Source organism: Melospiza georgiana, chromosome 12 (genome assembly GCF_028018845.1).
Source record: "Melospiza georgiana isolate bMelGeo1 chromosome 12, bMelGeo1.pri, whole genome shotgun sequence".
NCBI classification, from domain to species: Eukaryota; Metazoa; Chordata; class Aves; order Passeriformes; family Passerellidae; genus Melospiza; species Melospiza georgiana.
Window position 1 is genome coordinate 17,185,511 of NC_080441.1, and position 27,401 is coordinate 17,212,911.

A 27,401-nucleotide genomic window follows, 5' to 3' on the forward strand; every position below is an offset into this window, starting at 1 on the left:
GATTTGTGTTTGTGTAAGCCCAAAAATACTGGATTGTGGGATGTTAGGAGGAGACAGTGACTGGTGTAGCCTTCCCTGTCCCATCCCATGGCTTTTACACCCTGTGTTCCTGTTCTCCCTCCAGAGCTCTTCAGGCACTGGGACAGGGCAGTGTCTGGGCTTAGCTCATGGCTTTGTGCACTTTATTGAGTTTGGAAGCTGCAGCACACTGACCCTCAGAGATTTTGGATAATTCTGTGTGAACATGGAGCCTCCTGCTCTGTTCTCTTCTAGGGCTGGTTGAGAGAGTGCAATCAGACCATTGGGAAAGCCAGCCTTGAAATAACTCCTTAATTATTTTTGTAGAATCATGGAAACTTCAAGGTTGGAAAAGACCTCCAGGGTGGAGTGCAGAGTCACCATGCCCCCTAAACTGTGCCATCATCTTCCATGTCTACTCATTTTTGACTCCAACACCTCCCTGGGCAGTTCCTTCTATGCTTAACCACTCTTACAGGGAAGAAATTTTCCTAACATCCAGCCTGAACCTCTCCTGGCACAACTTGAGGGCATTTCATGTTGCCTCATCCCTTTCTCTATTTTAATTGCAGGACAGAAGTGTCAGTGTGTTGTTACCCATTAATTTTTGGAGTCATTTGGATTGGCTGAGTGTGCATTGCAAGATTCTCATTTGTTTCTTGCTCCCCTGGTGGGTCAGCGTGGACATTGAAGGAGAAAACCATGTGCTGCCTTCTGCTGGGACTGGAAATAGGGAAACCTTGGCCTCTGGGAGCACTTCCCATTCAAAAAGCTGCAAATTTGGGGTTTGAGTGTTAATTTAATGAGATGTGTCTGGTGAATACTGCTGGGGTAGGACACTATGTGGGAGAAGCTTGTGTTGCACTGTCAAGGGGAGCAGTGGGGGAAGGTTTAGCCAAAGTTTATGGGTGGAGAAGTGATTTCATTAATTAACCAGCTCAGCTATGTGGAAGAATGGCAGGATTTTACACACACACAGGGTTTCCAGGCTGCCTTGTGCCACTGCTGAAGGGCTGTTGGTTATTGGTCACTGCTGTGCTCTGCTTGAAGAACTTTTAAGTCTTTGAAGTCACTTTTAAATTTTTTTTACTTGTTGCTACTAACAAAAATTCTGGTACTGTTTAACTTGGAGACTTCTCTTTAATTGGCAGTTGTATAAAGTTCTTGTAGACTTCAGAGGAACAGGAGAACTGTGTGTATATATCTACATATATATATATAAGTCTTTTATGTATTTCAATATATTAACATGTGCAGGTACAGTAAGAAGATGAAGACTTTGAGGAAGGATTGCATGAATAGGGATTTTTAGCCTAGAAAAAAAAAATGCTAAAATTTTTCACCGTTTAAGAGCTCGTTAATGAAAGGAGTGTTGTCAGTTGGTTTTGACATGATCAGGAGAAAGCAAAGGGCAGAATTTACTCAGATTTGTAGCAAATTGGGTGTTACTGCCCAGTGTTTTAGCAAGAGAGAGGCTGTGGAGTTTCCCACTTCTGTCAGCTCTGCCCCTTTCTCATAGCCCTAATCTCAGATGGAGAAAATTATCTAAATGATCCCCTGAGGTCCCTTTAAGCTTTACATTCCTTTATCACATTTTGAGGAATGTTCTGTCCATAATGATTTGCGTTTGTGTTTTGGAAGAACAAGGGAAAAACCCCACAAATGGATGAAAATCTCTGCTGCTGAACTGTAGCCAAGATGTTAGTTCAAGATATCAGTGCTGCACTGCTGCCAAACAAACCATGAATAATTGTACTGAGTTTGGGCTTTTTAATATTTTTACTGTCATTCACTTACTCTAAACAGCAGGTTTTGAGGTGGTTTTTTAACTTAATTTCTTTAACTTCATGTGAATTAATCACAGTTTTTAATGAAATGAGGACTAGAGAAAGGATCTGTCACTGCTAGAGATGGTTACTTAAAATTAAAGGAAGGCTTTGTGTGTAGTCACTCAGTATTTTTCATTCTGTCAAAACTGGGAATGTACAAAAGTCATGAAATAAAATGGGGAAATGTTTCTGTGGCAGGTGGGAAATTCAGAAATACATTGGCTTGGACAAGCCTGAGCGCATTTGGAATTCAAATGTGGATTTTCATAATTGTCTTCTAGACTTATTTTAAAAGTTTGGGGTTTGTTTTGTTTGGGTTTTTTGCTTGGAAAGAAATATCTTCTTGATTCCTTTCTCTTCACATGTAAGATTCAAATCACTTTTAAATCACCTTAAAATGGCATGATTAAGGTGACTTGCACTGGTGTGTGTGTGGTCAGAGGTGTAATCAATTCTCTGCTGTTGATCACTGCCCTAGAATTAATTTTATTCTTTAGAAGGCAGCTTGAATTTAGTCTGAGACAAAATATTCTCAGTAAATTATAAAAGATTAAACTGTCCTTGCTGACAAATCCTCCTTTGCTCCTCAAATTGGCCTTTTTAGTGCTGAATTGCTGAACCCAGCTGGTGGCTTTTCTCCAAGGTGCAGCAAATTGTCATGAGCTGCTTTCAGAGTTGAGAGTGCTGGAACTGAGGTCAGGTTTAGAGCTGGTAAAACATTTATTCTGAGTTACTACTTAGATCCTAGAATATCTTTTACTTCATTTCAAGGAAAGAAATTCCAGAAATTGTGCTAAGTCTGAAAACAATTAAGAGTAAGTCTGTTCTGCCAAGTTGGGTATTTTTTATCTTATTATTAGAGTTGCTTTGCATGCTGTGGGAATGTGTTGTGGTTTTGACATTCCTTGTGCAGCTCACTTAAACCAGACTGATATTTTATCTCCTGGAAGAAAGCTGAGGACATTCCTGAGGTGACTTTCAGCTGCAAGGTGGCAATTCACTTGTCTGTAATTCAGATCAAATCTAGTTGTATTTTTTATTATCTAAGACTTCTGATTGCACTCTGTCCCCCTAGTATTATTCTCGCCTTAATGAAAAATTTCAGGTTACCTGATTTTTGGGTGTTTTGGGATTGCCCAAGTGTCAGTAGATGGCAACCTAAAGCTGGAGAGAAGGAAATTTCACTGAGTTTTGACAGGATGGATGGAGGTGCAGCCATGCACACCCAGCAGCAGGAATAGACCATTTTGTCAGGAATATGCTGCAAAGCTGAGTTTAATCCTTCCCATGAAGACTTTATAATACCCAGCCTTGATTTTACCAGAGTGGTTCCTCTGAATGCTTGTGCAAAGTCTGAGTGAGATCCCAATCAGTGCTAAAAAATCTCACCATAAAACACAAAAAAAAAAGTTTAAAAAAACTCCAAAGTAACATTGATGTAGAACAAATTTTGGATACTTTAGGCTGTCAGGTTATTTGTGGCAGTGAAATATTGTGGATAGATTTAATATTGTTTCTTTCCAGGTCCTGATTTCGTGGTGTGTGATGAAGGACACATATTGAAAAATGAAGCATCTGCTGTCTCCAAGGCAATGAATTCTATTAAATCTAGGAGAAGAATAATTCTGACAGGAACACCACTGCAGAATAATCTTATAGAATGTGAGTAGTTGTCTTTTATTTCCTTCAGTGCACTTTGGCCTGTCAGCCATAGAAGATATATGTTGTGGTGTTTGCAGGGGTCTCAGGATGAGGGAAGAGATGAGAATGTTGACTCCATGTTTGAGAAGGCTGATTTATTATTTTATTATATATATTATATTAAAATGATATATTAAACTATACTAAAATAATAGAAGAAAGGATTTCATCAGAAGGCTAACAAGGAAAGGAAAAGAATGATAATAAAATCTTGTGACTGACCAGGGAGTCCAAGCCAGCTGACTGTGATTGGCCATTAATTAAAAACAACCACATGAGACCAATCACAGATGCACCTGTTGCATTCCACAGCAGCAGATAACCATTGTTTATATTTCATTTCTGAGGCCTCTCAGCTTCTCAGGAGAAAAAATCCTAATGAAAGGATTTTTCATAAAACATGTCTGTGACAGATATATTTAGTTTGATTGGAAGAGAAGGATTTGAAGCAGTGCCGCTGCCTGCTAAGTTTCTAAGATTCACTGAGCTCTGTATTTAGCTGTGGCACATTTCTGTTTGCATGAATCCCAACACTGTATTTTCCATTTGGAACCACTCAAGTGTGCTCTGTTTCTCCTAGATCACTGCATGGTTAACTTCATCAAGGAGAACCTGCTGGGCTCCATTAAGGAGTTCCGGAACCGGTTCATCAATCCCATCCAGAACGGGCAGTGCGCAGACTCCACCCCCGTGGATGTCAGGGTCATGAAGAAACGTGCTCACATCCTCTATGAGATGTTGGCTGGCTGTGTTCAGGTGACAACACACTGTCCCTAACTCATCATTGCCCTCCAGGGAAGGAGAGGAGTTCTTTTGTCTCGCTCCGAAATCACCCAAGTCCTGTAAACTTCTGATTTGAGAGCTCCATAAATCTTTTAACTTAAATATTTTCACTATTTTGCAGGGAAGAATACTTCACAATATTTTGCAGGATTGTTAGATCCCTGCATTATTTATGACTAGAAAAACCTCATAGTTTTTCTCCAAATGTCAATGTATTCTAAAATACAAATATTAGAGGATACAGCTATTTCATTTCCTGCTGGGAGACAAAAACATATTTTGGTGGAATAGGACGTTATTTGCTCTGAAATATTCCATTTTCATTCCATATTTACATTTAAGAACTACCATAAAGTCTGCACAGAAAGTTGCTAGTCCTAATTTGTCTGACTAATTTGTCAGTTATTTCTGAACATGTATTTTTTTCTGATCTGCAAGAATCAGAGCAACTGAAAACAAGACAGAAAGAAAATTATTCAGGTTCAAAAGGGTGAAGAACTTGTTACTTTATAGACCTTAGATAAAACAAGCTTTGGATGGAGCCCACATGGATTTCTCCAGCTCTGTGCAGAGCAGATCCTGTCCATAGAGAGTGGAGAGACAGAGTAGTGTCAGAGTCAAAAAAAACCCAAATAGAAGTAAAATCTGGTTTTAGTATTCTTAAAAAAACCCCCAAAAGTAGTTCCCAGAGCAGCTCCTGGAGTTTCAGTGAACTTTGCAAGGACTTGGAACTGGGCATGGGGGCTTAGCAGGTCATAGACTTTGGCCTGAGAAGCTCCTGAATGGGGCAGGTGGGTTCCTCCTGCAGGCCTTTAATAAATTGTATTTCTGGGCTGATTTTCCCCTCTGGGGCTGAAAGCACCAGGATCAGCACCCCTGATCCCACAGTGCTTTGTCCTTTGGGATGCCCCAAGTGCTGCTGAAGCTCTCAGGAGTGGTTGCCATGTTTCTGTGACTGAAGCAGTGTCTGTGAACTTGCAGAGGAAGGATTACACAGCCTTAACCAAGTTCCTGCCCCCCAAGTACGAGTACGTGCTGGAGGTGAGGATGACCCCCATCCAGTGCAAGCTCTACCAGTATTACCTGGATCATCTGACAGGTATGTGCCTGCAGCTCTGATGGCATTTAATCATAATTTAATAATTTCACCTAGCACAGTTGCTAGGTGAAAATCAACTTTCTGAACTTTGTCCTGTGCACTAAAGTGCTTGGACAACAAAAGAAATAAGTTTTTTTTGTAGTGGAATACTGCAGCATTACAGGTCATTAAAGGTAGCTCATATTAGATTCATTGAGACCTAAATGCAAATGTTATTTTGTGTTTTCAACCTTGGGCTGCTTTTACAAAACCTAAATAGACAAGTCTGTTCTTTTTAAGAGGATTTGTGTACATTCCTGTACTGGGGAGCAACGTGCTTTTATGTAAAAAATATAATCATGTTTCTCATTATCAAGAAAAAGGAGAAAATCTAATTTTAACAGTTTTAACTGGGAGAAAAAATGGCTGTGAGTGAGTAATTTGAGTCCTTTTACAAGAGATGTTGCAGTATGATGTGCAGCTGGAAAGAACACTCAGATGTGCTCTGCTGGGCTCTTCAAAGGGGAGCAGAGTGTGGCAAACTCACTTCAGGGCTCACTCTAAAACCTGAACTTTATTGTCAGGTGTAGGTGGTGGCAATGAAGGTGGAAGAGGCAAAGCTGGAGCTAAACTATTCCAGGATTTCCAGATGTTGAGCAGAATCTGGACTCACCCGTGGTGTTTGCAGCTGGACTATATTAGCAAAGAAAATAAGGTAAATTAGATATATCAAAATACTCTCACTTGAGAACTTTCCAAACAAGCTCTGCCAAACTCTAGGTAAAGTTTCGTCAAATTAATGGAAATCTTTGTTGCTGTGGGGTCATTTTGCTGCTGGTTTTGTCATATTTTTCTTGCTGGGTATGTTGTCATTCTTAAAACATTTTGCAAGGCCAGGCCTTTGTGGAACTCACCATTGTTTAAATGAAGAGTGAGCAGATGGCTAAAGGTTTAATAAAAGCTTCTGGGTGAACTTTGTTAATAATTTCTGTTTTTTCTCTTTTGAGGGCTATTTTGATGAAGACAGCATGGATGACTTCATAGCTTCAGATTCTGATGAAACTTCCATGAGCTTAAGTTCTGATGATTATACAAAGTAATTGAACTTTTATTTAGTTTATTGGTGTTCTTTCCCTTATAGAACTGAAGTAATTTCTATAAAGTGAATGTTCATTTTGTATTTTATGTGTCTGTTAGAATGTGTTTTCTTTCAGTGGGATTTAAAAAAAAATAATGGGGTGTTTAATGTTGCTTTTTAGGAAAAAAAAATCCAAGGGGAAAAAGGTGACAAAAGAGTGTAGCTCAAGTGGAAGTGGCAGTGATAATGATGTTGAAGTCATTAAAGTCTGGAATTCAAGATCTCGTGGAGGTGGGGAAGGAAATGTAGAAGATCTTACAAACAACCCAGCATCAACAAAGTCAGATGAAGGTGAGGATAACACAGAGTGCTGAAAATGTGAGGCAGCTTCGTTTTGCAAAAGGCAATTTGAGAGGTTCTGTCAGGAATTCTGCTGGGTGGCAGAATGGCAAATTCCTTAATTCAATTACAGCTCCTGCTACTTCTAATTGTGTATTTATCCTGGAAAAACAAGGGGCATCAGCTTAGAACTCAGGGGTTTTGAGGCAGGGAAGCTGCACAGTGAAATTTTTAAATTTAGAAGTACAAAATTATACAACCTGGAAGATTAATGGAAATATTAGGAAATATATCTGTCATAATTTGTTGCATCTGGAATTTGAATTGAATGCTGAGCAAGCAGATCCAGTGCAGCAGGAACACAAGACCTCTTTAAAGTTGTTATTCAAACTTCTTACAGCTGCACACTTAATTTTTGGGGTTTTTTTCCCTGTAATAATCTAGTTTTTGTCTTGTATCTGTTATCACAGAGATAATTTTATGTTATTTCATGTGTGTCTAATCTCTTTCCCTAAGTAATTTAAAAATTTTTGGGAGAGTTCAGGTGAGAATTTTTTTTTTGCCCCCATCCCAGTGACAACATCTTGTAAATGTGTAAGGGGTGGAGGGTGTTGTATGTAAAACATTTACACCCAGAGATTAAATGTGTTAAAGGAATTACACTATAGGCAGACTGAGTTTCTGTCTCTGCATTTAACTCTTGGAATTGCTTATAGTGCAAATGCTGTTTTTTCTTTGTCTCTTTAACTCTTTTCATGCCAGTTAAGTCTGATAATGAAGGAACAATTCAGAGCATTTAAAGGAAGTCCATGTTCTCATGTTTATTTCTTTTTCTTTGTTGTGTTTTTTTTTTTTTTTAATAGGCAAAGCTACATCCTCTTCCAATCCTGGTAGCCCAGCTCCAGACTGGTACAAAGATTTTGTCACTGATGCAGATGCTGAGGTGTTGGAACATTCTGGGAAAATGGTGCTGCTCTTTGAAATTCTCCGGATGGCAGAGGAGCTGGGAGACAAAGTGTAAGCTCTGGACCTGCACGTAACCCGCTCAAGTCTTGCTCTCTTTGTCTCAAAGATTATATCAGAGGGAGGAGGGAACAAAACTGAAGCAGTGCAATAATTAAAACAACTCCAGAGATGAATTCTGTGTTTCCCTGTTTCTTTTTTCAGCCTAGTGTTCAGCCAGTCCCTGATATCTCTGGATTTGATAGAGGATTTCCTGGAGCTGGCTAACAGGGAGAAATCTGACAGAGATCAGCCTCCTATCTACAAAGGTGAGTGTCTCCTCCAAGAGCTGCAGTGCTCAGAGCTCTTTCCCAAGCCTCTGTTCAGTGCCCATGGAGTGTTTGAAATCAGTGCTTCCATGAGGATGTTGCATGCTCTGGGCTGCCCCTGAGGCTGCCAGGGTTGTTGGGCTCCCATTGGGAACTCTCAGATTTCACTCTCTGTCATCCAGGCTAAGCAGATTTAATGTTCACATCTGAGAGAAGGCATTTTGTTAAATTCTGCACAAAAAAATGATCTTAAATTCTGGTGTGTGGCAAATCCTGATCCTTCCTCCTGGGAGAGAGAGAGTGAAGGGAAATGAGGCTGCTTTAAAGCAGTGTGGAAAAGGTGGAAAATGTGAATTTAGGCTTTATGTGCACAGCTGCAGGTTGGCTTATGGATTTCATAGGGAGCAAATATTGAATTAATTATTATTCTAGTGATGCTCAAATGGTATGAAATGCCTCACTGAGATGTTCCCAGAGCTCTTGAGGGTGCTGTTCCTCCTTTCCCAGAGTTTCATTCCCAGGACATGTGGATTGAAGAATTCCTTCAAGTCTGCCTTTCCTGCCCAGTCTGTCACCAACTCTTGCATGAATTTGCACTTGAGATAAGGGAAAAGTGGCTCAGTGATGGTGACTGCAGATCCCCAGGATGTGTCTCTCACTGATTTATTGTTCCTGCCTGTTGCTTCCTATTCTGAATTTTGTCACCTCACACATTACAAGGTGTCCTTTTGAGGAGTTGTGCCTTTATTCTGAGATTTTAAAGAGGTTGGGGGTTTCCATGTGTGGTAGCTCTGGCCAGCAAAATTAAATTATGGCAAAGTTCAGCTTTCCTGACAGAACTGACCAATCTGCCTCTCTCAATGGATTTAATTGAGCAGTGCTGCTCCCAAAACCATTGTTTTCTTTATGATTGATGGCTCAGGGATATCAGTTTTGTACAAATGCCTTGATGGCCAGAGAAAATGGAAGATTACTGAGAGAAGAAAATCCTCCATCAGCTGTAGTTATTTTTTCCCCCAGTCTGACAAGAAGCTGCTGTAACTCACAGGGCAATTAAACCCAAAGATTTTGCTGGATTTCAGTTCCAAAATGAGTTTGACCTTTGAAATCTCCTTTGGAGCATTGACTTCTCAGTGCTGGTTGTGTAGGAGGCTGACACTGGTGCTGAAATGTGAACCTGCCTGGATCCATTGGAAAAGTGCAATTACAGCACCAAAGATGAGATGTAACAGCATCTTTGGGACTTCTAAAATTAACTTTGGCTCCAGGTTAAGGCATAGCTCTGCAAATTTAATAAATACAAAAAGTGTGAAAAATAAGAGGACTTCCCCCCACCAAAAAAAAAAATAAAAATCAGATATTTTCAAATAACTAAATTTAACCTCAGAACTATTTTTTATTATAAATTTCTCTCTTTAAATTCCAGTTGGTTACCAGTCTGGTTATTTACACCATCAGCATTTTCATAACTTGGCTGTTGCATTTGCAGGTGAAGGAAAATGGTTCAGAAATATTGATTATTATCGCTTGGATGGCTCCACCACAGCTCAGTCCAGAAAGAAATGGGCTGAGGAGTTCAATGATGAAACTAATGTGAGGTGAGATCTCTCCTTAGATAGATGTGCTTTATTTTCCCCTTTTTCTTTCTTTTGTTCCCTAGTTATTATTACTTTTAGCAGCTTAATGACCTCAGGACCAGGCAAATGGTGATCAGAGCTCACACAGAAAACCTGCAGGAATGAATTACTGACTTCAGATTTTCCTTGCTGTTTTCATTGTCCAATTGTACAATTTTTAGATTGTAACCAATTTAAATCAGAGACACTGATTTTATTGCAAGCACTTAAAGGATACAAGGACCTAGGAAGGCTGTGCAGTCCCTGGGCCACTCAGGAGCAAATTAATTCTTTCATCTGCCTCCAGAATTTGCTCCCAGCCCTCCACTGCTCCTCCAAAATGGGACTTTCAAGTCTGATGTAGATAGAGAAGTACAGACTTGTATTTGAATGAAGTTAAGGAGCTTCACCTTCCTAGATTTGTTTAAAAAATAAAGTATGTAATTATGGTGCAGTCATTTATAATGTGCAGGGGGAAAAAAGTTAAATTAAGAAGTGAACTAATCCAGTGTTAATAATTTTAAATAATTTATTCTGTCAGGTGTCTGTCGGGAACTGGTTCCAAGTTGAACCAGAGTGAGATTTTTCTGAATCTCAAAAAACCCACATATATCAAAGTGACAGTGTCATTGGAGAGTTACCCTGAAAGTCTGCAGGCCAGGAAAGAGTTTCTATGGCATGGAATCTGCCTGTTTAAAATTAGGGTTTAATTTGATATAACTAATTTCATTAGAGCTTGAAAATGCAAACCCCAAAGTTTTTTCTTCCCCTCCAATTTTTCTTAACAGCTCATTTGCAAAAGGCCTTGATGTGTATTGTTGGGAGAGTATGTTGTCCTTGTAAAATCTGCATCCGTTCTATGCTTAATACATTATTTTAGTGAAATGTTAGTTATTTCAGTATATGAACAAGTTATTTTCCAAAATACTCAAATTTTGCCACTCTTCTCTGTTCCAGAGGCCGCTTGTTTATCATATCCACCAAAGCAGGGTCCCTGGGAATAAACCTGGTGGCTGCCAACAGAGTCATCATCTTTGATGCCTCCTGGAACCCCTCCTATGACATCCAGAGCATCTTCAGGGTGTATCGCTTCGGGCAGAACAAGCCTGTCTTTGTGTACAGGTTTTTGGCTCAGGTACTTTCCTGCTGCACTTTCTGTGCTCTTTCATCCTGCAGTGAAATTTGGGAGCTGGGACTGTGGGCACTGTGCCTGTTTGGGCTGTGTTGGGCTCTGTAGTGACCCCAGTTGATCCAGTCACATTCCAGCTCTGATCTGGAGCAGGGTTTGGCCACTGAAGCAGCTCATGAAGGAAAGAGTGCTAAAATAAATGACATTATTTCCTGTGATGTAGCTGCAGCTCTCCCCAAAGAGAGCAGCAGGCGCAACTTCCTAAGGATATTTCCTGAGAATCACAAGTGAGGAACCTCAGAGAAAGAGTAAACAATTCTTATCTCTATTCTCTGCCCTTGTTGTTTTGCACATGTGGAATGTGTTAGGAAAATTATTTACCTGAAGGGAGTTCTGAATACAATTCTAGTCATGGTTTTTTATATGAATTGGCCTATTAGGTCCAAGCTGTGGTGTCAGGCACAGACAGTCATGGGTTTTTCATTGGTATTGTTTTTAGTATCTCTTTAATATAGTTTAGTATAATGTAATGCAGTTTTAATGAAGCAATTGTTCAGCATCCTAAATCACAGAGTCAAATGGCAATCATTCCCTGCATCAGGAGCTCTCTACATTCAATATTCTGAGGTCTCCCTTGTCTGACACTTCATTAACCCAAATTCTGGAATTCTAGCAGTGATTCACATGTCCAGACCAGACTCAGAACAGGAGTTTCAGCCTTTTTCATTTGCACACCACTAAAAGCTCTGACTGGAGCAGTCCCTGCAGAGGATGGTGGTGTTCTCAGGGAATAGCCCTGCTCAGAGCAGCTCCTTCTGCACACCCTGATGGTCCAACTGCAGTGAAACCACATGGATACAAGTGAATTTTTATAAAAATGCATCCAGTCTTACTTGGAAACTCCTATCACACCCTGCAGATGTTAAAGATGGGTAATATATAAATATGTATAAATATATAAAATATATAAATACATAATATATAAATATATAAAATAACTCAGCTGGACACTGATCTGTGCTTTGAGTAAGGCCCTTGTTCCTGTTGGGAAGTGCCTCTTCAGCTTCTGCTTCCCCAGGTGTGACAGAGGAGCCTGGAGCCCTTTCCCAGGAGCACTCAACCCTTGATCCATTCACTCTTTCCATCCCAGCTGAAGCAGATCCTTGTCTGGGACATGTTACTGTCACAAATGGGGTTTTTCTTCAGGCTTCAGTTTATTTTTGTAGTTTTCTCTGTGCACTTTTGAACTGTTGATATCCTTTTAAAATTACGCTGTTCAGAACAGGCTGTGCTGTTCTCGTCCTTCTCAGTCATCTTTTTTTTTCAAAAAATAAGTGATTTTCCTTTTTTCATCAAAGATCTGATTTTTTTTTTTGTACACAGCTGTGGTGAATTAGGCTTGACTGCCTCCCTTGCCCTCTCCCCCTCCACCACAGTGCTATGGGATCTGTTTTCCTTTTCACAGGCTGCTCAAAGCAGCAAAATAAGGTACATGCTGTGAAAATTGCCATTTTTTGGTCAAAATCCTACTTTGGGGAAATGAAGCAAAACTGGATCTCTTAAAAACACCACTAAAAGACCAATTTTCTTCCTCTAGTCACCAGCTAGATGACATCTGTCCCATGCACAATTCCTGCTGGGAAGGAGATGATTTTTCCTTTTATTGTCCAGCAAACAAACAGCTTGAAAGTGGCAGAAACACAGAAACAAGGCACAGAGAGCTGCTGGGTGGTTATTGGGGTTTTTTCACACCTGTGAGCATTGCTGTGGGTGACAGTGGGTGTTTGTGTCCAGGGAACCATGGAGGACAAGATCTACGACCGGCAGGTGACGAAGCAGTCGCTGTCCTTCAGGGTGGTGGACCAGCAGCAGGTGGAGAGACACTTCACCATGAACGAGCTCACTGAGCTCTACACCTTTGAGCCAGACCTGCTGGATGACCCCAACTCGGAGAAGAAGAAGAAGAGGGACACCCCCATGCTGCCAAAAGTGAGTGGTGGCCATCAGCAGGAGTTCTGTGCTGTAAAAACAACCTGGATGTGTTTAAGTGTGCTGCAGGTTTGTGGTGTAGAGCAGTGCTGGCTGCTTGGAGGGGAGGTGGACAGCAGGAAACACAATAAAATCCATAATTAATAAAAAACCCCTTAATGAGCTGGGTGAGGAGTGTCCTGTCAATGTATTGGACACTATGAGAGAAAGATTCTTGTGAAAAGACCCAACTTTGCTGGGTGAGGAGTTTTCCCTCAGTGTAATTGACAGTGTAAGAAAAAGATACTCATTAAACAACCCAACTTTGTAAGTCACAACAAACAAAGACACTTTTCCCCACATTTTGAATGAATAGAAGTTTTACTGCATGAAATTGTGGAAAATTTAAATTAGCATCTGAGTGGGTGCTGGTGAGCCCCAGCACAAGCTCAGTTTGTGAGAGGTGGCACTGGAGGTAAGGGTCATCTTAATCCATGTTTCCCTTTGCCAGCACTTTTTGGGTTTTAGTTCCCTGTTTAACTTCCTTTAGTAGAGATAAGAGTTGCACTTGGGTAAGAATATACTTTATTTTTTATTTTATTCTCCATTATTTTATTCTTTTTCTCCAAGTCACTTTATATTTAAGATTAGGCTGTGTGTTTATGTTTCATTTATATTCTCTGTGTTTGTGGGCTGCTAAAGACTAATTCATCCTTTAGCTGTTGTGGAATTCTCTACTTCTTGCCATTTGGAACACATCAGGGAGTGGCCTGAAGTGCATGAGCTGGTTAAAATTCTGTGGTTTGGTCACTCTGCAGTGTCTGGGCATTATATTATATAATTAATAGTATTTTATCTTTTTTTACATTCTTAATTCATGTTTTGTGCATTTATACCTCCACAGAGCCAATGCAGCACCATTCACTGATGCTGCTTCTTATTTTAAAAAATGTAAAAATAACTAAAAAAGTTATGAATCAACTGAATCTGTTAGCTTGAAGCATTGATCAATCCAATGCAGCAATTATATTTTGAAGGTTTCTGGTTTTCTATTACAAAATACATCAGGTAATGAATGTGTTTATAAACTCAAAACTTGCTCCATCACTCAGATTTATGTATTAAGTTCCATATTAATGCCATCATTAGTGTAAGGTTTGTGCTAGTCAAGTTGAATATGAGCTTTTAACCATTTCCTGCCTGTAAATAGAGCAAATCTGGGGACTGGATTTATTTTTGTGTTTTGTCTCATGGTTTTAGCAGATGGTATTTTGTCCTTTTGAAGATGTGCATCTCAGTACAATGCTGTGTGCAAATTTCTAATTCCTTTTTGTTTGATGGCTGAAAAGGCTGTAAATAATCAAGTAAATTCATCTGTGCAAGGTTCCTCAGCCATGAACTCAGTTACTATTCCTTATTTCAGTGTGATTTTAGCAGAGCTGCATCATTCAGCTTGGTTATTAATCTCCTTAACAATTAATTTAACAACACACAGCATTTTTCTTAGGTTGATTAAAAATTGGGTTGATAGGAACACATTTTATTGTAACATCAAGTAATTAGACAGCATTTAGAGATAAGAATTCTCTTTAAGATGCTGTAAGATGAGGGCTGGGTAAAAATACCAGTTTTTGTGCTTTTACATTGTTTTAGAGTCCAAGGGCAGAGCAGAGTCCTCAGAACATGGGGACAAGGAGGTTTGAAAATGCACCTTTTAGAACTGCCCCTTTCTGGAGGGAATTGTGAACAGGAATCAGGGGAAATGGGTTCCATCTTCTCTCCAACCATCTGAGCACAAATGTGGAAAACCCTGTGGGGAAATTGGTTTTGTTCTCAGAAACCTGCCAGGGGTTTCCTGCAGTGGGAAGGGTGTGCAGGAATCCTTGAGCCAGATTCCTGTGGGATGAGGAGGGATCATTCAGAGCTGAGTGTCGGGGTGCTTCTGACTCCTTTTTCACTTCCTGGATAGAAGAAAAACCCAAATATTTAATTTTTGTGTTTTAAATGCGATGGGAGGATTCATTCTGCATTGTTTTAAAAGTCAGCAAGTGAAGAAACAAATCCTGCTTGGTTTTAAACTAAATCCTTGAGAATTTTGGCTTTACAACATCCAGCTTTGAGTCCAAGAGCAGTTTTCTTGGAAAGTGCTGTTAAGGAGGGAGAAGGTGTGGAATGCTTTTATTTTGTGTAAAAATGGCAGTGCAGATGTGCAGTCTGTTGTTTTCCTGAAGATTACTCAAATTTCATGGCCAGTTTTAATTGGAGCAGCAGTTTTCTGCCCTCTGTGCTCTAACAGGACCTTGGGGTGTGGAGATTGTCAGGGAAGAAATGCCTGTGGTGCTCCAGGGCTCTGCCCTCAGCCCTCAGAAACAGCTTCTGGATACTTGGGGTTAGCAGAATATTTATAATACCAATGCGGTTCACATCAATTATTTACTCTTAATTTCCATTGTTTGATTTCATTCATCCCCTCTCCCTGCCCTGCTGGAAAAGGCTGCTTTGGAATTTCAGTCCAAAAAAGGTTTCTGAAGGCTGAATGATCACTTGGTCACCTTTGCTGTAGTGAAATATAGAAATAAGGATATATTTCTGTAATTATATAGAAATATAATTATAATTTCCAGAATAGTTCAGAACAGTCCATGAGCTGGACAATGGCAGTGTTGGGGCATTGAGTGTCCCTCAGAACTGGCCCTGCTGTTGCCCCCCTGCCCTGGGCTCATTCCCCATTCAGGGAATTGGACTTGAAGTCACTTTTTTATTGATGTGAAATGTAATGCAGATTGGGAAAGCAGATTAAAATCATAGTTCAGGGTCACTGGATATGGATATCAGCATTTTATACTACCTCAGGACAGAGACATTTGCTTTACTGTGCTTCCATACTCAGGGACAGCTTTGTGAATTTTGATCTCAGGATTAGAAGAATTTGCTTCTTATTTAATTTTTTTAATTTTTATTTTTAGCTTTAGTATTAAATATTCAGCTGGTTGAGAAAAACCTGTGAATTACAACATAACCTGCACTCCTTCATGGAGGATTTCCTTTCTAATACAGTGATCTCTCAGTAGCATTTAATTTCCATCAGGATTTTAAAAAGACAAATGTCTTTTTTAAAATTCAAACCCCTTTTTCAGTCTTTCTTAATATTTTCATTAAAATTCAAACCACTTATTTCAGTCTCTCTTCATATTTTCATTCATCACCAGGATTTCATCCTACAGCTTACAAACCAATTGAGAATCATTATTCTATCAACAAGCTAAACAAATGTAAAAGAAATGTAATATAATAGAAATATGATATGATATTATATAATAGAAATATTATATGATAGAATAGAATAGAAATATAATAGAAATATGGTATGATATGGTATGATATGGTATGGTATGATATAATATAATATAATATAATATAATATAATATAATATAATATAATATAATATAATATAATATAATATAATATAATATAATATAATATAATATAATATATAATAAATGTAATATAATATATATAATATATATAATATAATATAATAAATATAATATAAGAAATATAATATAATATAATATAACATAACATAATATAAATATAATATAAATATAATATAAATATAATATAATATAGATATAATTATTCTGGGGTTTTTTATGTGTAAGGTGGATTTAGTATTTTTTTTTAATTGTGAGATTGAACTAAATGCATCCCTGTTTTCAAGCTCCCATGATTAAAGTCAAGACAAACAAAGTTTAGGCAGAGAAAAGCAAAGCCCCAGTTGGGTGTAAATGAGAGCACATTTGGAGGGCTGTGCAGGCTGGGTTAAACTCCAGGGCTGTTTCCAGCCCTGCTGTTCCCAGAGTGGTTCCTGCACCTCCAGAACCTCCTCAGCCTCCTCTGGGCTTGGTGTCCCCCCATCCCAGCCCCTCGAAGTCCCCTGCTCTGCCCCCTGTGCCCTGCAGGATGCAAACCCCACCCTGGATGTGCTGGGAGGAGAAATTGTGATGAAATTCACACCAAGCAGGAGAAGGGTGGGACAAGGAGCAGCTCACTGATAATTGGTTAATGTAATTAACATTTCAACACACAGAAACGAACAGCTTTGTGGAGCTGCTGGGGCAGAACCCTGCTCAGGACTTCCACACTCAGTTCCCAGCGTGGCTGCAGAAATCTTCTTGTTTGTTTGTGGGTGATTTTTTCAGTCATTGTTCAGCTGAGATCCTGAAATGCCAGAGTTGGGCTGGATTCCTGCTTGTGCAAACCTTGCACAGTGAGGGCAGGACCTGGAGGAGCTCAGGTTCCTCCTGGACTATAATTCCTCCCAGGAATGGTTCAGTGATGCTTTCATATAAGCAATTTTAGCCTGAATGCTGAAGGTGTGTTGGAGCTTCCTTAATTCATGAAGCTCGTCAGGCACAATAATCATGTAAAAACCCTGTTTAAGAAGGACCTCAGGAAAGGAGCTCCTGAGGTGCAGCAGGAGCAGTTCCCCCTATCCTGTAGGGATCTTCATCTTCTGCAGCATCATCTTGCCTGTCAGACAAAAAGGTTTGACTTAAAAAATTGGAGATGTTGGACCCAAAGTAGTGCTCAGTGTTTGAAAGCTGTAGAGCTGCTGTTTCTGTATGATATATGCAGATGTTTCTGTATAATAAATGCAGATGTATTGATGGGTCCTGTCTGTTTTCCAGCCTAAGCAAAGGAAAAGCCACTGAGAACATTCCATTCTTTTTAGGTGCATTTATTGTTGTGGAATCTGAGTGCATTCCTGTGGTTTATTAAGTGGCTGCACTATCATCTCTGCAAAAGATTTTTAATCCATTGCTCTCTCTCTGAGGAAAATTGTACTTTTAAATGATTTTCCAGTTTGATTGTGCTGTGGAGTGCTGATAGCTGTGTGTGGAATGGGGAGGGAGCAGGAGGGGGCACAGGGCAGAGCTGCTGAGTGACTCCTCCTTCATGCCCTGCTTTGAGCAGGACACCATCCTGGCAGAGCTGCTCCAGATCAACAAGGAGTACATCGTGGGGTACCATGAACATGATTCACTCCTGGACCACAAGGAGGAGGAGGAACTCACTGAAGAAGAGAGGAAGGCAGCCTGGGCAGAATATGAAGCAGAAAAGAAGGTAAAGCTGTTTAATCTGGTTTATGTATATGAAAATAACCTTTCCAGGTTTAGAGTCCCAATAACCTTTTCAGTTTGTTTTTGGATAATTAAATATTGTTATAGACCAAGAAATAAATATGTAAAGCAAATATTGACATAGGAGGGATGGAGATACTTGGTCTTTTTTGCTCCTTCAGTGCTGGTTCTTTCTGTGTGTTTGCTTTGCTACTTTAATTACAAGTTCCTTTCACACCTGCATTTTTTTTCTAATTGATGTTAAAACTCAACTGATGTCCTGTGTAACCCCTCTTTTCCCATCTGAGGGTGTCCCTGTCAGAGGTTGTGTGACAGTGTCACCTTCTGAGCTAATGCACACATTAACATAAAACCAGTGCTTGATGATACAACAGAAATCTGAAATTACAATAAGGTGGAACCCTGTTCCCATTTTGTTGTCCTGTATTGTATCAGATACAGTTGGTGGTGATTTATTTCCCCTAACTGAGTGTGTGGGGTGCACCAAAGCTCTTTGTGTTCCTAAAACTAAAGCTGTGCCTTTATCCTTGGCAGGGTCATAAGGGAGGTTATGGAAATGCCACCAAGGTTGAAATTCTCAATCAGATTTGTTGGTGTTACCCCAAATTACCTTTTGAATTTCAGTGAAAAGCCTTCAACTAAAAGTAGAAAAAGTGGGTGTATAAATTGCCACTGACCACTGATGAAGAGGTTTGGGGAGGGAAAAGAAATAGGGAAATAAAGAGTAAAATCTGAAGTTGCCCTGTGAGAAATCCAAATGGGCAATGAGCTTTACATTCCTGAGCAAATTGTGCATTTTACTTTTTCAGAATTTCATTTCAGGCTGGTCAAACTCTACATTAAGTAGTGGGTTTTCAATATAAAAAATTATCTTAACCAACTTAAGCTGTACTAATAAGCCATGATCATTTATGTTTCAAATATTGACAAGCTAAACCCAAAGATATTGAACACTGGAGCTTGGGTTCCTCTGTGACTGAAATGGGGTTCTGAGCTGAGCTTGGGAACCTCCATGCTCAGTGTTCAGGGCCTGTGGCTGTCCCTAAGGCTGCTCTGGCTGTGTGGTTATTGCAAAATTATCAGTGTGGTTATTGCAGTTATCAGTGTGGTTTTATCAGAATTATCAGTGTGGTCATTGCAGAATTATCAGTGACCAGTGCAGAATTCTCAGTGTGGTTTTTGCAGAATTCTCAGAGTTGGTGACCAGTGCCCTCTGTGTTTTGCAGGGCATGACCATGCGTTTCAACATGCCCACAGGGACCACCACAATGCCCACAAATTTCAGCTCTCAGACTTATATTCCTTACAATCTGGGTGCTCTGTCTGCAATGAGTAACCAACAGCTGGAGGTAAGGAGCACTGCATGCCTGTGTTGCTGCAGGGGTTTTCTCTCACAAATTGTGGATAATGTCAGCCCAAAATATTTTTATATTTTTGGATGTTTGGGGGTGGGTGGGGGTTGCATGTAGCTTTACTGAAGTTTAACTTGCATATATATAAATCTATACCTGGGCAGATTGTCAGGATTCTGGAGCATCACCTGCCTTCTTTGCAGACTTTAATTACCACTTTTGAAACTGTAACATCTTCAAGTCTGTATGGTGGAAAATTTACCTGGGTTTTTACCATTCTCATGCTGGTCTGAAAACCTGTGGGTACAAAAATAGGTTTTTACAAATTGTATGGTTTATACTTGTTGTTCAACTGCTCTGTGCTAAAATTCAAATAGGTTGCAGCTTAGAGTCATTGACTTGTGCAAATTGAGAGCAGAGAGGTAATTGAAGTCTAGGTATGTACAAGAGGAAGATTAAGAAGGCTGGGGAAGAAATGTGTTTGTTGTTTCTGTGCTTTATAACTGATGTTGTGATGTTTTCTCAGGACCTCATTAATCAAGGAAGAGAGAAGGTAGTGGAAGCAACCAACAGTGTGGCTGCAGCAAGAATCCAGCCCCTTGAAGACATCATTTCAGCCATAGTGAGTGCAATGGATAACCCTGGCTTAGATCAGGAGTGGAGAACATTAAACACTATCAAACAAAGCTATTGCTACTGCAGATAGTCATCCAGCTAATGAAGTGCATTATTAATGAGCATCATTTCCAGTTGGGAGTGACCTTTATCCCAGCAGTAACCCTTGGTGTGCAGCTGGCACAGAGCCTTACGGGAGTGGCACTTTAGATCCATAAGTATTTGCCATGCTCTGAAAATGCTGTTTTTTCTAGAAATCAGAGCAGCAATTACAGGGAAGTAGTTATTGTAGTTTGTGGACTGCTAATTGCCAGTTAGGAGCACTAATAACTGCTGGTTGTGGTTCTGGTTCTGCACTCACTGGAAGCTGGGCTGGTTTAACTCTTGGTGCAACTGCGAACATGACACAGGGCCTCAGTTACTGTCAGGTTTTTGTTCAAACCACCAGTGCCAAGAAGGTTTTTTTGCTTTTCAGTGGAAAGAAAACTTGACCCTGACGGAGAGCCAGGTGCAGGCCCTGGCCCTGAACAGGCAGGCGAGCCAGGAGCTGGACGTGAAGCGCCGGGAAGCCATTTACAACGACGTGCTCGGGAAACAGCAGATGGTAAAACATCCTCCATTTATTTACCTACTGCCAGAGCTTGAATGAAGATCTTGTATGTGCTCATTCCTGAGCTACAAGTGTATGTTTAGGCACATAAATATCCCTCACAGAGTGGTCAGCAGCGTGCTGGAGTTCATTGCTTGGCCTCAGGGAGGGAGAGGTTCATGAAAAAGCCACTCGCCAGGTTTTGGAGCTGAAGGGCTTTGCTGCGAGGTCATGAGGCATAAAGAGAAATCTGATTCCCAGAGCCCAGCCAGCCACTTAGGAAACACATCTTAGAGAGCGTTGGTAATGTTGTTTTACCTTAGAATTACTCTGCAGAATCTGAAAGTTGCCCAGATGATGTCAGAGGGAAGAGTTTCTCTCTCAGGCAAACAAACACTGACAGTGCACAGGCGGGACTTTCAAAGGGAAGATGAATGGTACCTGACAGATGATGATGTAACTTATACCTGGGAATCATTTCACAGTAGAGTACACGTTGCCATGGCAACTCCCCTAAATGCTGCCTGCAACACAATAGCCAAGTCTTCAGGAGAACTGAGCCCTAAATGCTGTTACTAAATGGTTTCTGCAGTAATGGGCTGCTGAATGCCATCACATTAGGGATGGTGATAACAATGGGGCTTTTTCCCCCAGCCATGCTGTCCCTAACAAATTGATTTGAGCCCTGAACCTGATCCTGGGAGCAGGGGGACGGGTGGTGCACTCAGGCAGCTCTGCTTTCCCTCCACAGTTGATCGGCTGTGTCCAGAGGATCCTGATGAACCGGCGGCTCCAGCACCAGTACAACCAGCAGCAGCAGCAGCAGATGTCCTACCAGCAAGCAGCCATGAGCCACCTCATGATGCCAAAGCCTCCAAATCTAATCATGAATCCTTCCAGCTACCCAGCCATAGATGTGAGAGGAATGTATCAGTCAGTGTCTGGTGGGATGCAGCCACCACCCCTACAACGAGCACCACCCCCAATGAGAGGCAAAAATCCAGGGCCTTCCCAAGGGAAATCAATGTGATTTTGCACTAAAAGCCTAAAGGATTGTTAAAATCAGAGAAAGAACTTTTTATTTTTTTAGGAATCAATGGCCTAACAGAACTCAACTGTAAAAAAAAAAAAAAAGAATTAAAAAGAATAGTTTGGTTGCTCCCCTTAAATACCATGTTCCATATTAGTGTTTCAGCTTTGTTTAAATAGGTCACGATGTTTTCCCTGTTGTCAGTGATGTTGCCTAGAATCTTCTTACATATGTTGAGTACAGGAGATAACAAGTTGTTTTCAGTGAAAACAAGTCCTCCCCTTACAGTAGCATCTCCACAGGTTTCCTGTCTAAACTCCTACGTTTGCTTTTCGTGGCTGCAAAGCTTTGGGAAGCTTAGGAAGGACTGCAGGTCTGTAAGTTCAGTCTGACATATGTGAATTGAAAACAGCTGAGTTCTTGATTAGAGTTGATTCCTCAAATTATGGAATACTTTTCTCCTTGCCCATTTCTTTCTATTAGTGGGAATGTTGTAACAGAAATAGTTTAGTTTCCTTCACGGGTCATCTGTGCTGAATGGAACAGGAGCTGAAAACGCTCCCTGAAACAGAACAGAGTGCAATATTTGTAACTACTACTGCTCTGAGACACAGGGAACTGTGCATCCAGCCTTAAACAGGACTGGGCCTTCCCCAGTCTGCTGCCATTTCTTATTTTCAGTTCCATGTGATGGAATAACAGCTGATGGTCTGGAGTGGAGATGCTTTTCCTTCACAGGCTGATCCCTGCTGTGGAGTCCAGCACAAAGCACATTTCTGTAACTCCTTCCTGCTGGTGCTACTGTCTCCTCCATTGCCGGCAATGGGGGACGGGCCAACACAACTCCATTCCTGTCTTTTGGGGTAAATTGGTGGTGGTGGCCAGGGTGAGGTGGCCTCTCAGAGAACTCCCTGTCAGAGAGCCCCTTTAACGTGGCACAGCCACTGCCCATTGGAGATCCATACAGAGAAAGTGCTGTAGCAACTTCTGGAGCTGCCAGAAGTGTGAAACGACTTTACTGACAGAGATGGGGTTATGCACTCCTCCCCATCCCTTCAGCTGTGTGAAAACATGGGTTAGGACACAAAGAGCTTGATTTTGCTTTTGTTTCTGTTCTGGTGTGGGGTTTTTGTAATGTAGGCCAGAGATAAATTTCAGGTTTATTCTATACCATTATCACTCTGCCCACACTTGTTGTGCTTGTCAGGTTATTAAATACAAATAGGACTTTACTTTGCATAGACTTTGGATGATTCTTACCCCCCCAAAAAACCCCATTGATCACCTAGGGGCACAAGTAAGTGGCAGGAACATGGAGATGGTGGTGTGTGGACGACACAGGGCTCTGGAGACAGATGGAGGCAGTGGCTCCACAATGTGCTGGACTCTTCTGATGCTGGTGTGAACTAAAACAGTTTTGGTTTCTGGGAAGTTTCTTGCAAGAGTTTGAGTTCTTGCCCTGAATGGACAAGTTCTGCAGATGTTCCACGATGTTTTGGTGTGTGACTCACACTTGGTTTGTGACGTGGACAGAGGTTGGTTGGGCTGCTGCAAGCCCAGCTGACAACTTTCTGTCTTGGACTCTTTGATGACAAGATACCACAAAAGACCCTCAGTGTGTTCTAGTGCTCTGCCAGCTCTACAGTTAACTCTGATCTGGGGGAGGGAGCAAAGAGAGACATGTTGGCACTAGAAGAGACAAAAGTGAGATGTTGAGACAAACATTTGAAGGCAAATGTACTCTGGGTAACTGTCACCGATATTCCTACGTGTTGTGAATAAGAGAAGTACTTTCTACCAAACCTGGGAATGTTAAGTGGAGTTTTACAGTAACTCAAAGACTTAAATGTGGAAGTTTTAGGCAACATTGAAAGGCACATTTTATTTCATCCTGGACAAACCTATGGATAACAGAAGACTAATGCACAAGAAGGAGTACAAGATAAGCATTGAAGTAAAACCTGGACCACTTTGCTTACGTTTCTCACTCGACATTTTAGCTGCATAACAACGTGCTTTGAGTATAACATCAGGCTTTAACCAGTACTTAAAGACAGAACATACATCAGTAAGATAATAAAAGGCTCATTTTTATATTTGTTTTAGATGTTTTAACTAGATAAAAATGGCTTAAGATGACAAATAAAAATGTTGCTTGTAATACAGTTTTGCCTGCTAAATTATCCACATTTTGTAACCTGTTTATTCCTTTGGATGTAAAGCGTTTTTGCTTAGTATCGTGATATTGTATATGTTTTGTCCCAGTTGTATAGTAATGTTTCAGTCCATCAACCAGCTTTGGCTGCTGAAATCATACAGCTGTGAAGACTTGCCTTTGTTTCTGTTAGATGGCTTTTCAGTTCTGTATTAAATATCTTAAGTACTATAGAAAAGGTGTCCCCTCTTCCTATAAGGCTGTTTTGTAATATATATAAGGACTGGAAATGTGTTTTTAAAAAAGAAGAAGCATTCAAGTATGACAATATACTATGTGTTTTCACCATTCAAAGTGCTGTTTTAGTAGTTGAAACTTAAACTATTTAATATCTCATTTAATAAAGTGACCAAAATACATCAATGTGCCTTGTGCTACATTCACAGTCCAGTGTTAACTGCACAGGGATTCAGCCTGGGAATGTTCTTTGGAGAACTGTGCTGTGAGTTGAAGCTCTTAATGTTTTCTACAATGACTTTAGTGGGTGTAGACATTGATTTCATTTAGGGAAAATAGCTGTGGTCCAGATTTCCAAATTACTCTGTTAATAGCAGCTTCTGCCAGTCTGTCTGTTAAAAATAAAATGAGGTGTCCAGCAGTGAGATGGTTAAAAGTGAGGTGAAGTTCTGCTGAGTCAAATCAGAATGAGGTGCTGCTGTATTTTAACCTGGTAGTTGTACTTCTCCTGTCCTTAGTTATTAAATCCCCCCTGTTGGGCACAACACCCCCTTTCCTATGCAAAGGAAAGTGCAATAATTGTGTTTAAAGGTGCCCTCTCCTCATTCCCTGACACTGCAGGGCTGCCCAGGGGTCTTGGTAAAGCTGAGGGAGGTGGGAATGGTGTCTGAGGTGGAAATATTGGAGTTGTCCTCCAAGGGGCCCTGTGGGCAGCGTGTTTTTAAATATCCCTGGGACTGATGGGAGGCAGTGGGCAGCTCAGGCTGGATGTGGCTGTCTGTGTTGGGCTGGGAAGTGTCCTGGGATGAGTCCCATGTCCAGAATGTTGGGCTGAGGTGTCCCAGCACTGACCAGCCCCGTTGCTGTGTCAGCTGTGCCCAGCCTGAGCAGCTTTTGCCTTTATCTTAAAAGCAAAACCACTCTGCACACAGTAAATGAAACTAAATTCATCAGTTCAAGCAAAAAACAGTTTTGAAGTTGGATAGATTTTCAATGTTTATGGAAAGCCAAACATCCTAAATGTTCCCAGCTGGAGGAGTCTGGAAAAAAGCTGGTGTTGCAGCCCCAGCACCAGTAACCACGTGGTGTCTGAACCTCCCAGACCTGCTCAGGTGTCAAATAACCCCCTGTGCACCCTCTGTGCTGTGGAACCCACCCTGGGGATGAGGCCTGGGCACCAGAATAATCCCAAATGTGGCTCTGGCAAAGCTGTGCTGCTGTGAAGGGTCTGGACCAGCTCCTGCCCTGCTGTGTGTGGCTGGGGTGAGTGGGATGAGTTCATCCTGTGTGTGACCCTTTCATGCAGCCACAGCTCCTGTTCTGCTTTCCCCAGGGGTGGCTTGGGGGGCACTGGAGGAATCTTGGAAGGGGCTGTGGCCCCAGTGGGGACATTGCCCTGGAGAAGGGCAGGGGCTCAGGGAAGGTGGGGTCACCCCTTGGCTCTGATCTCAAACACCAGCCTGGCCCTGTGTGCACAGACCCTGCTTGAGAATGAGACAGGAACTGGTACCTGAGGCACCCCTCAAACCCCGATCCAGGCACTCCAGCTGCTTTAGGAATTCAGTGTTCCCATTTCCCTGGGTTCTCCCCATGCCCACAGGCACTCCAGCTGCTTTAGGAATTCAGTGTTCCCATTTCCCTGGGTTCTCCCCATTCCCACAAGCAGTGGAGGAGAGGCCCTGGCCGTGTCTGGTGTGGCGACCTGCCCTGCTCGGTGGCATCTCGGTGTGAGAGACACCTCCTGGCACAGCGAGGGAAGATCCTGAGAATCCCTGGAATTCACTTCCCAGGGCTCCTGCTCACCCCCAGTGCAGGTGTGAGGTGACAGCCTTGGTGTTCTCCACGATGAGAATTCAGCAGCTCTGGGCAGTTTTGGAGAAAGCAATGACCAGCCCTGATCCAAGGGGTGCAGGTGTCTTTGTGTCCACACCAACACAAACTTCAGCCCTTCTCCTTCAGGAATGCTCCATCCCTGGGTGTCCTTCCAGAAACATCTCAGCCAAACTCTGGCAGCAGCAGCAGCACATCTCTGGATGTCCAGCCGGGTGGGACAACACCAGGACACCTTCATTGCCTTCCAGCACTTTCTGGATCTTCTGGATTTCTTCTGAATTTCTGGATTCCCTCTGCAGTTTTGGGCTCTCCATCACTCTCTCCACAGGAGGTGATTCTTTGGGGCCTCTACTCCTTTTCCCCTTTGGAGAAAGGAGCCCCAAGCCAGGCATTCCACCCACAGGCAGCAGGGTCTCCATGGGGATGTCCCTGAGGGCACGTGGATATTGGGGCACTTGTATGCCAGTCTCCATCCAATCCATCCCTGTGCCCTGGATCATGAGCCAAAGCCAGGGAGAAAGGCACTGCTGTGCTTGGCTCCACGTTGGCCTCTCCCAGGCAGCTCCTCTCTGTTTCTGCACCCTCCATAGTGAGACTGCAGCATTTCCCACCTCCTGCTCTGCACAGCTGTCCCAGATAATGTTTCACAGAGCAGGCCCAGCCCTCCTGGGTGGAAGGAGAAGGTTGAAGAGATGCCTTTGTCCTGTTTGCTGTGGTGTTTCCAGACCCACAGCCTTGTGTGCAGAGCAGCTCTGGGCTCAGGGGTTTCTGGGGATCACAGCCACCCCCTGCCCCAGCCTTTGCCTCCCCTTCAAGAGAAGGTTTCCAGCTGGCTGTTGTGACTTTGAATCCCTTGGAATCTACATGAGCTGAGACCCCAAACACTGTTTCCTTTTGCTGACTTGGAAGATTCTGTTAGTTTCAAGCAACCCAAACATGTTTTCCTCTCACACTTTCCTAGCAAGGTCCATCTGCCAGCCCTGTGACACCTCCAGGCCAAAGGAGCAGTTGGAATCTTGAGGTGGGAAACAGCTGGATCAGGGTGACAGGATGGGGTGGAGAGATGAGTGTACCCACACAAACCCATTGTGCATCACAGCCCCCTCCTGTGCCACTCAAAATGCACCCCATGTCTCTGGTGGTTCCCTCTGCTGCTGTTCAGCTCCCAGCTTACTCAGGTCACTCACATCTTCAGCTGCTTTGCTGAACCAGAACCAAACAATGCAAATTCCTGTGAAAGAACCATTTGGGTGGGAATTAGCAGTGCTGAATTCCCCATTTAGTGAATGCCCCACACAGGACAGGACAGGACACCAGCCTTTACCAAGGGGTTTCTAGTAAATTCTTTGTGGATTTTGCTTTTTGCAAGTATGAGTTTTTTGAACCTAGACCCTGCAAAAGTGTTTTACAGCATCCCTGGTACCTGTGTGTCCCTTTGTGGCAGGAGGCTGGGTATCAGAAGAACAAGTCCAGCATTGCCCCCATGGGCCAAATCATCTCCCTTTGGAGTTGGAAAAAAATGTACTTGGCATTGCTGAGATCAGGTTTGGACCTTCATTTTGAAAAGGAGCAGGATCTTAACCACCAGATTTATCTTCAAGCACAACAGAAAGCCCTGGATGGAAGGAGCAGGAT

The 27,401-nt window shown here is 41.8% G+C and overlaps 1 protein-coding gene across 2 annotated transcripts in view; it reads left to right on the forward strand.

Annotated features, from left to right (window-relative positions):
- ATRX (ATRX chromatin remodeler) overlaps positions 1–24,115 on the forward strand; it is a 69,462-nt gene extending 45,347 nt beyond the window's left edge. For both annotated transcript variants that reach the window (XM_058032341.1, XM_058032343.1), the window contains 16 exons: positions 3,372–3,509; positions 4,129–4,304; positions 5,313–5,430; positions 5,994–6,124; positions 6,417–6,505; positions 6,669–6,838; positions 7,690–7,843; positions 7,994–8,097; positions 9,587–9,695; positions 10,671–10,848; positions 12,637–12,831; positions 17,789–17,938; positions 19,182–19,304; positions 19,834–19,929; positions 20,398–20,526; positions 21,263–24,115. In XM_058032341.1, coding sequence (XP_057888324.1) covers positions 3,372–3,509; positions 4,129–4,304; positions 5,313–5,430; positions 5,994–6,124; positions 6,417–6,505; positions 6,669–6,838; positions 7,690–7,843; positions 7,994–8,097; positions 9,587–9,695; positions 10,671–10,848; positions 12,637–12,831; positions 17,789–17,938; positions 19,182–19,304; positions 19,834–19,929; positions 20,398–20,526; positions 21,263–21,541 — 2,339 coding nt within the window. In that variant the 3' untranslated portion in view covers positions 21,542–24,115. The remainder of the gene's footprint in view (positions 1–3,371; positions 3,510–4,128; positions 4,305–5,312; positions 5,431–5,993; positions 6,125–6,416; positions 6,506–6,668; positions 6,839–7,689; positions 7,844–7,993; positions 8,098–9,586; positions 9,696–10,670; positions 10,849–12,636; positions 12,832–17,788; positions 17,939–19,181; positions 19,305–19,833; positions 19,930–20,397; positions 20,527–21,262) is intronic.
- The last annotated feature ends 3,286 nt before the right edge of the window (positions 24,116–27,401 follow it).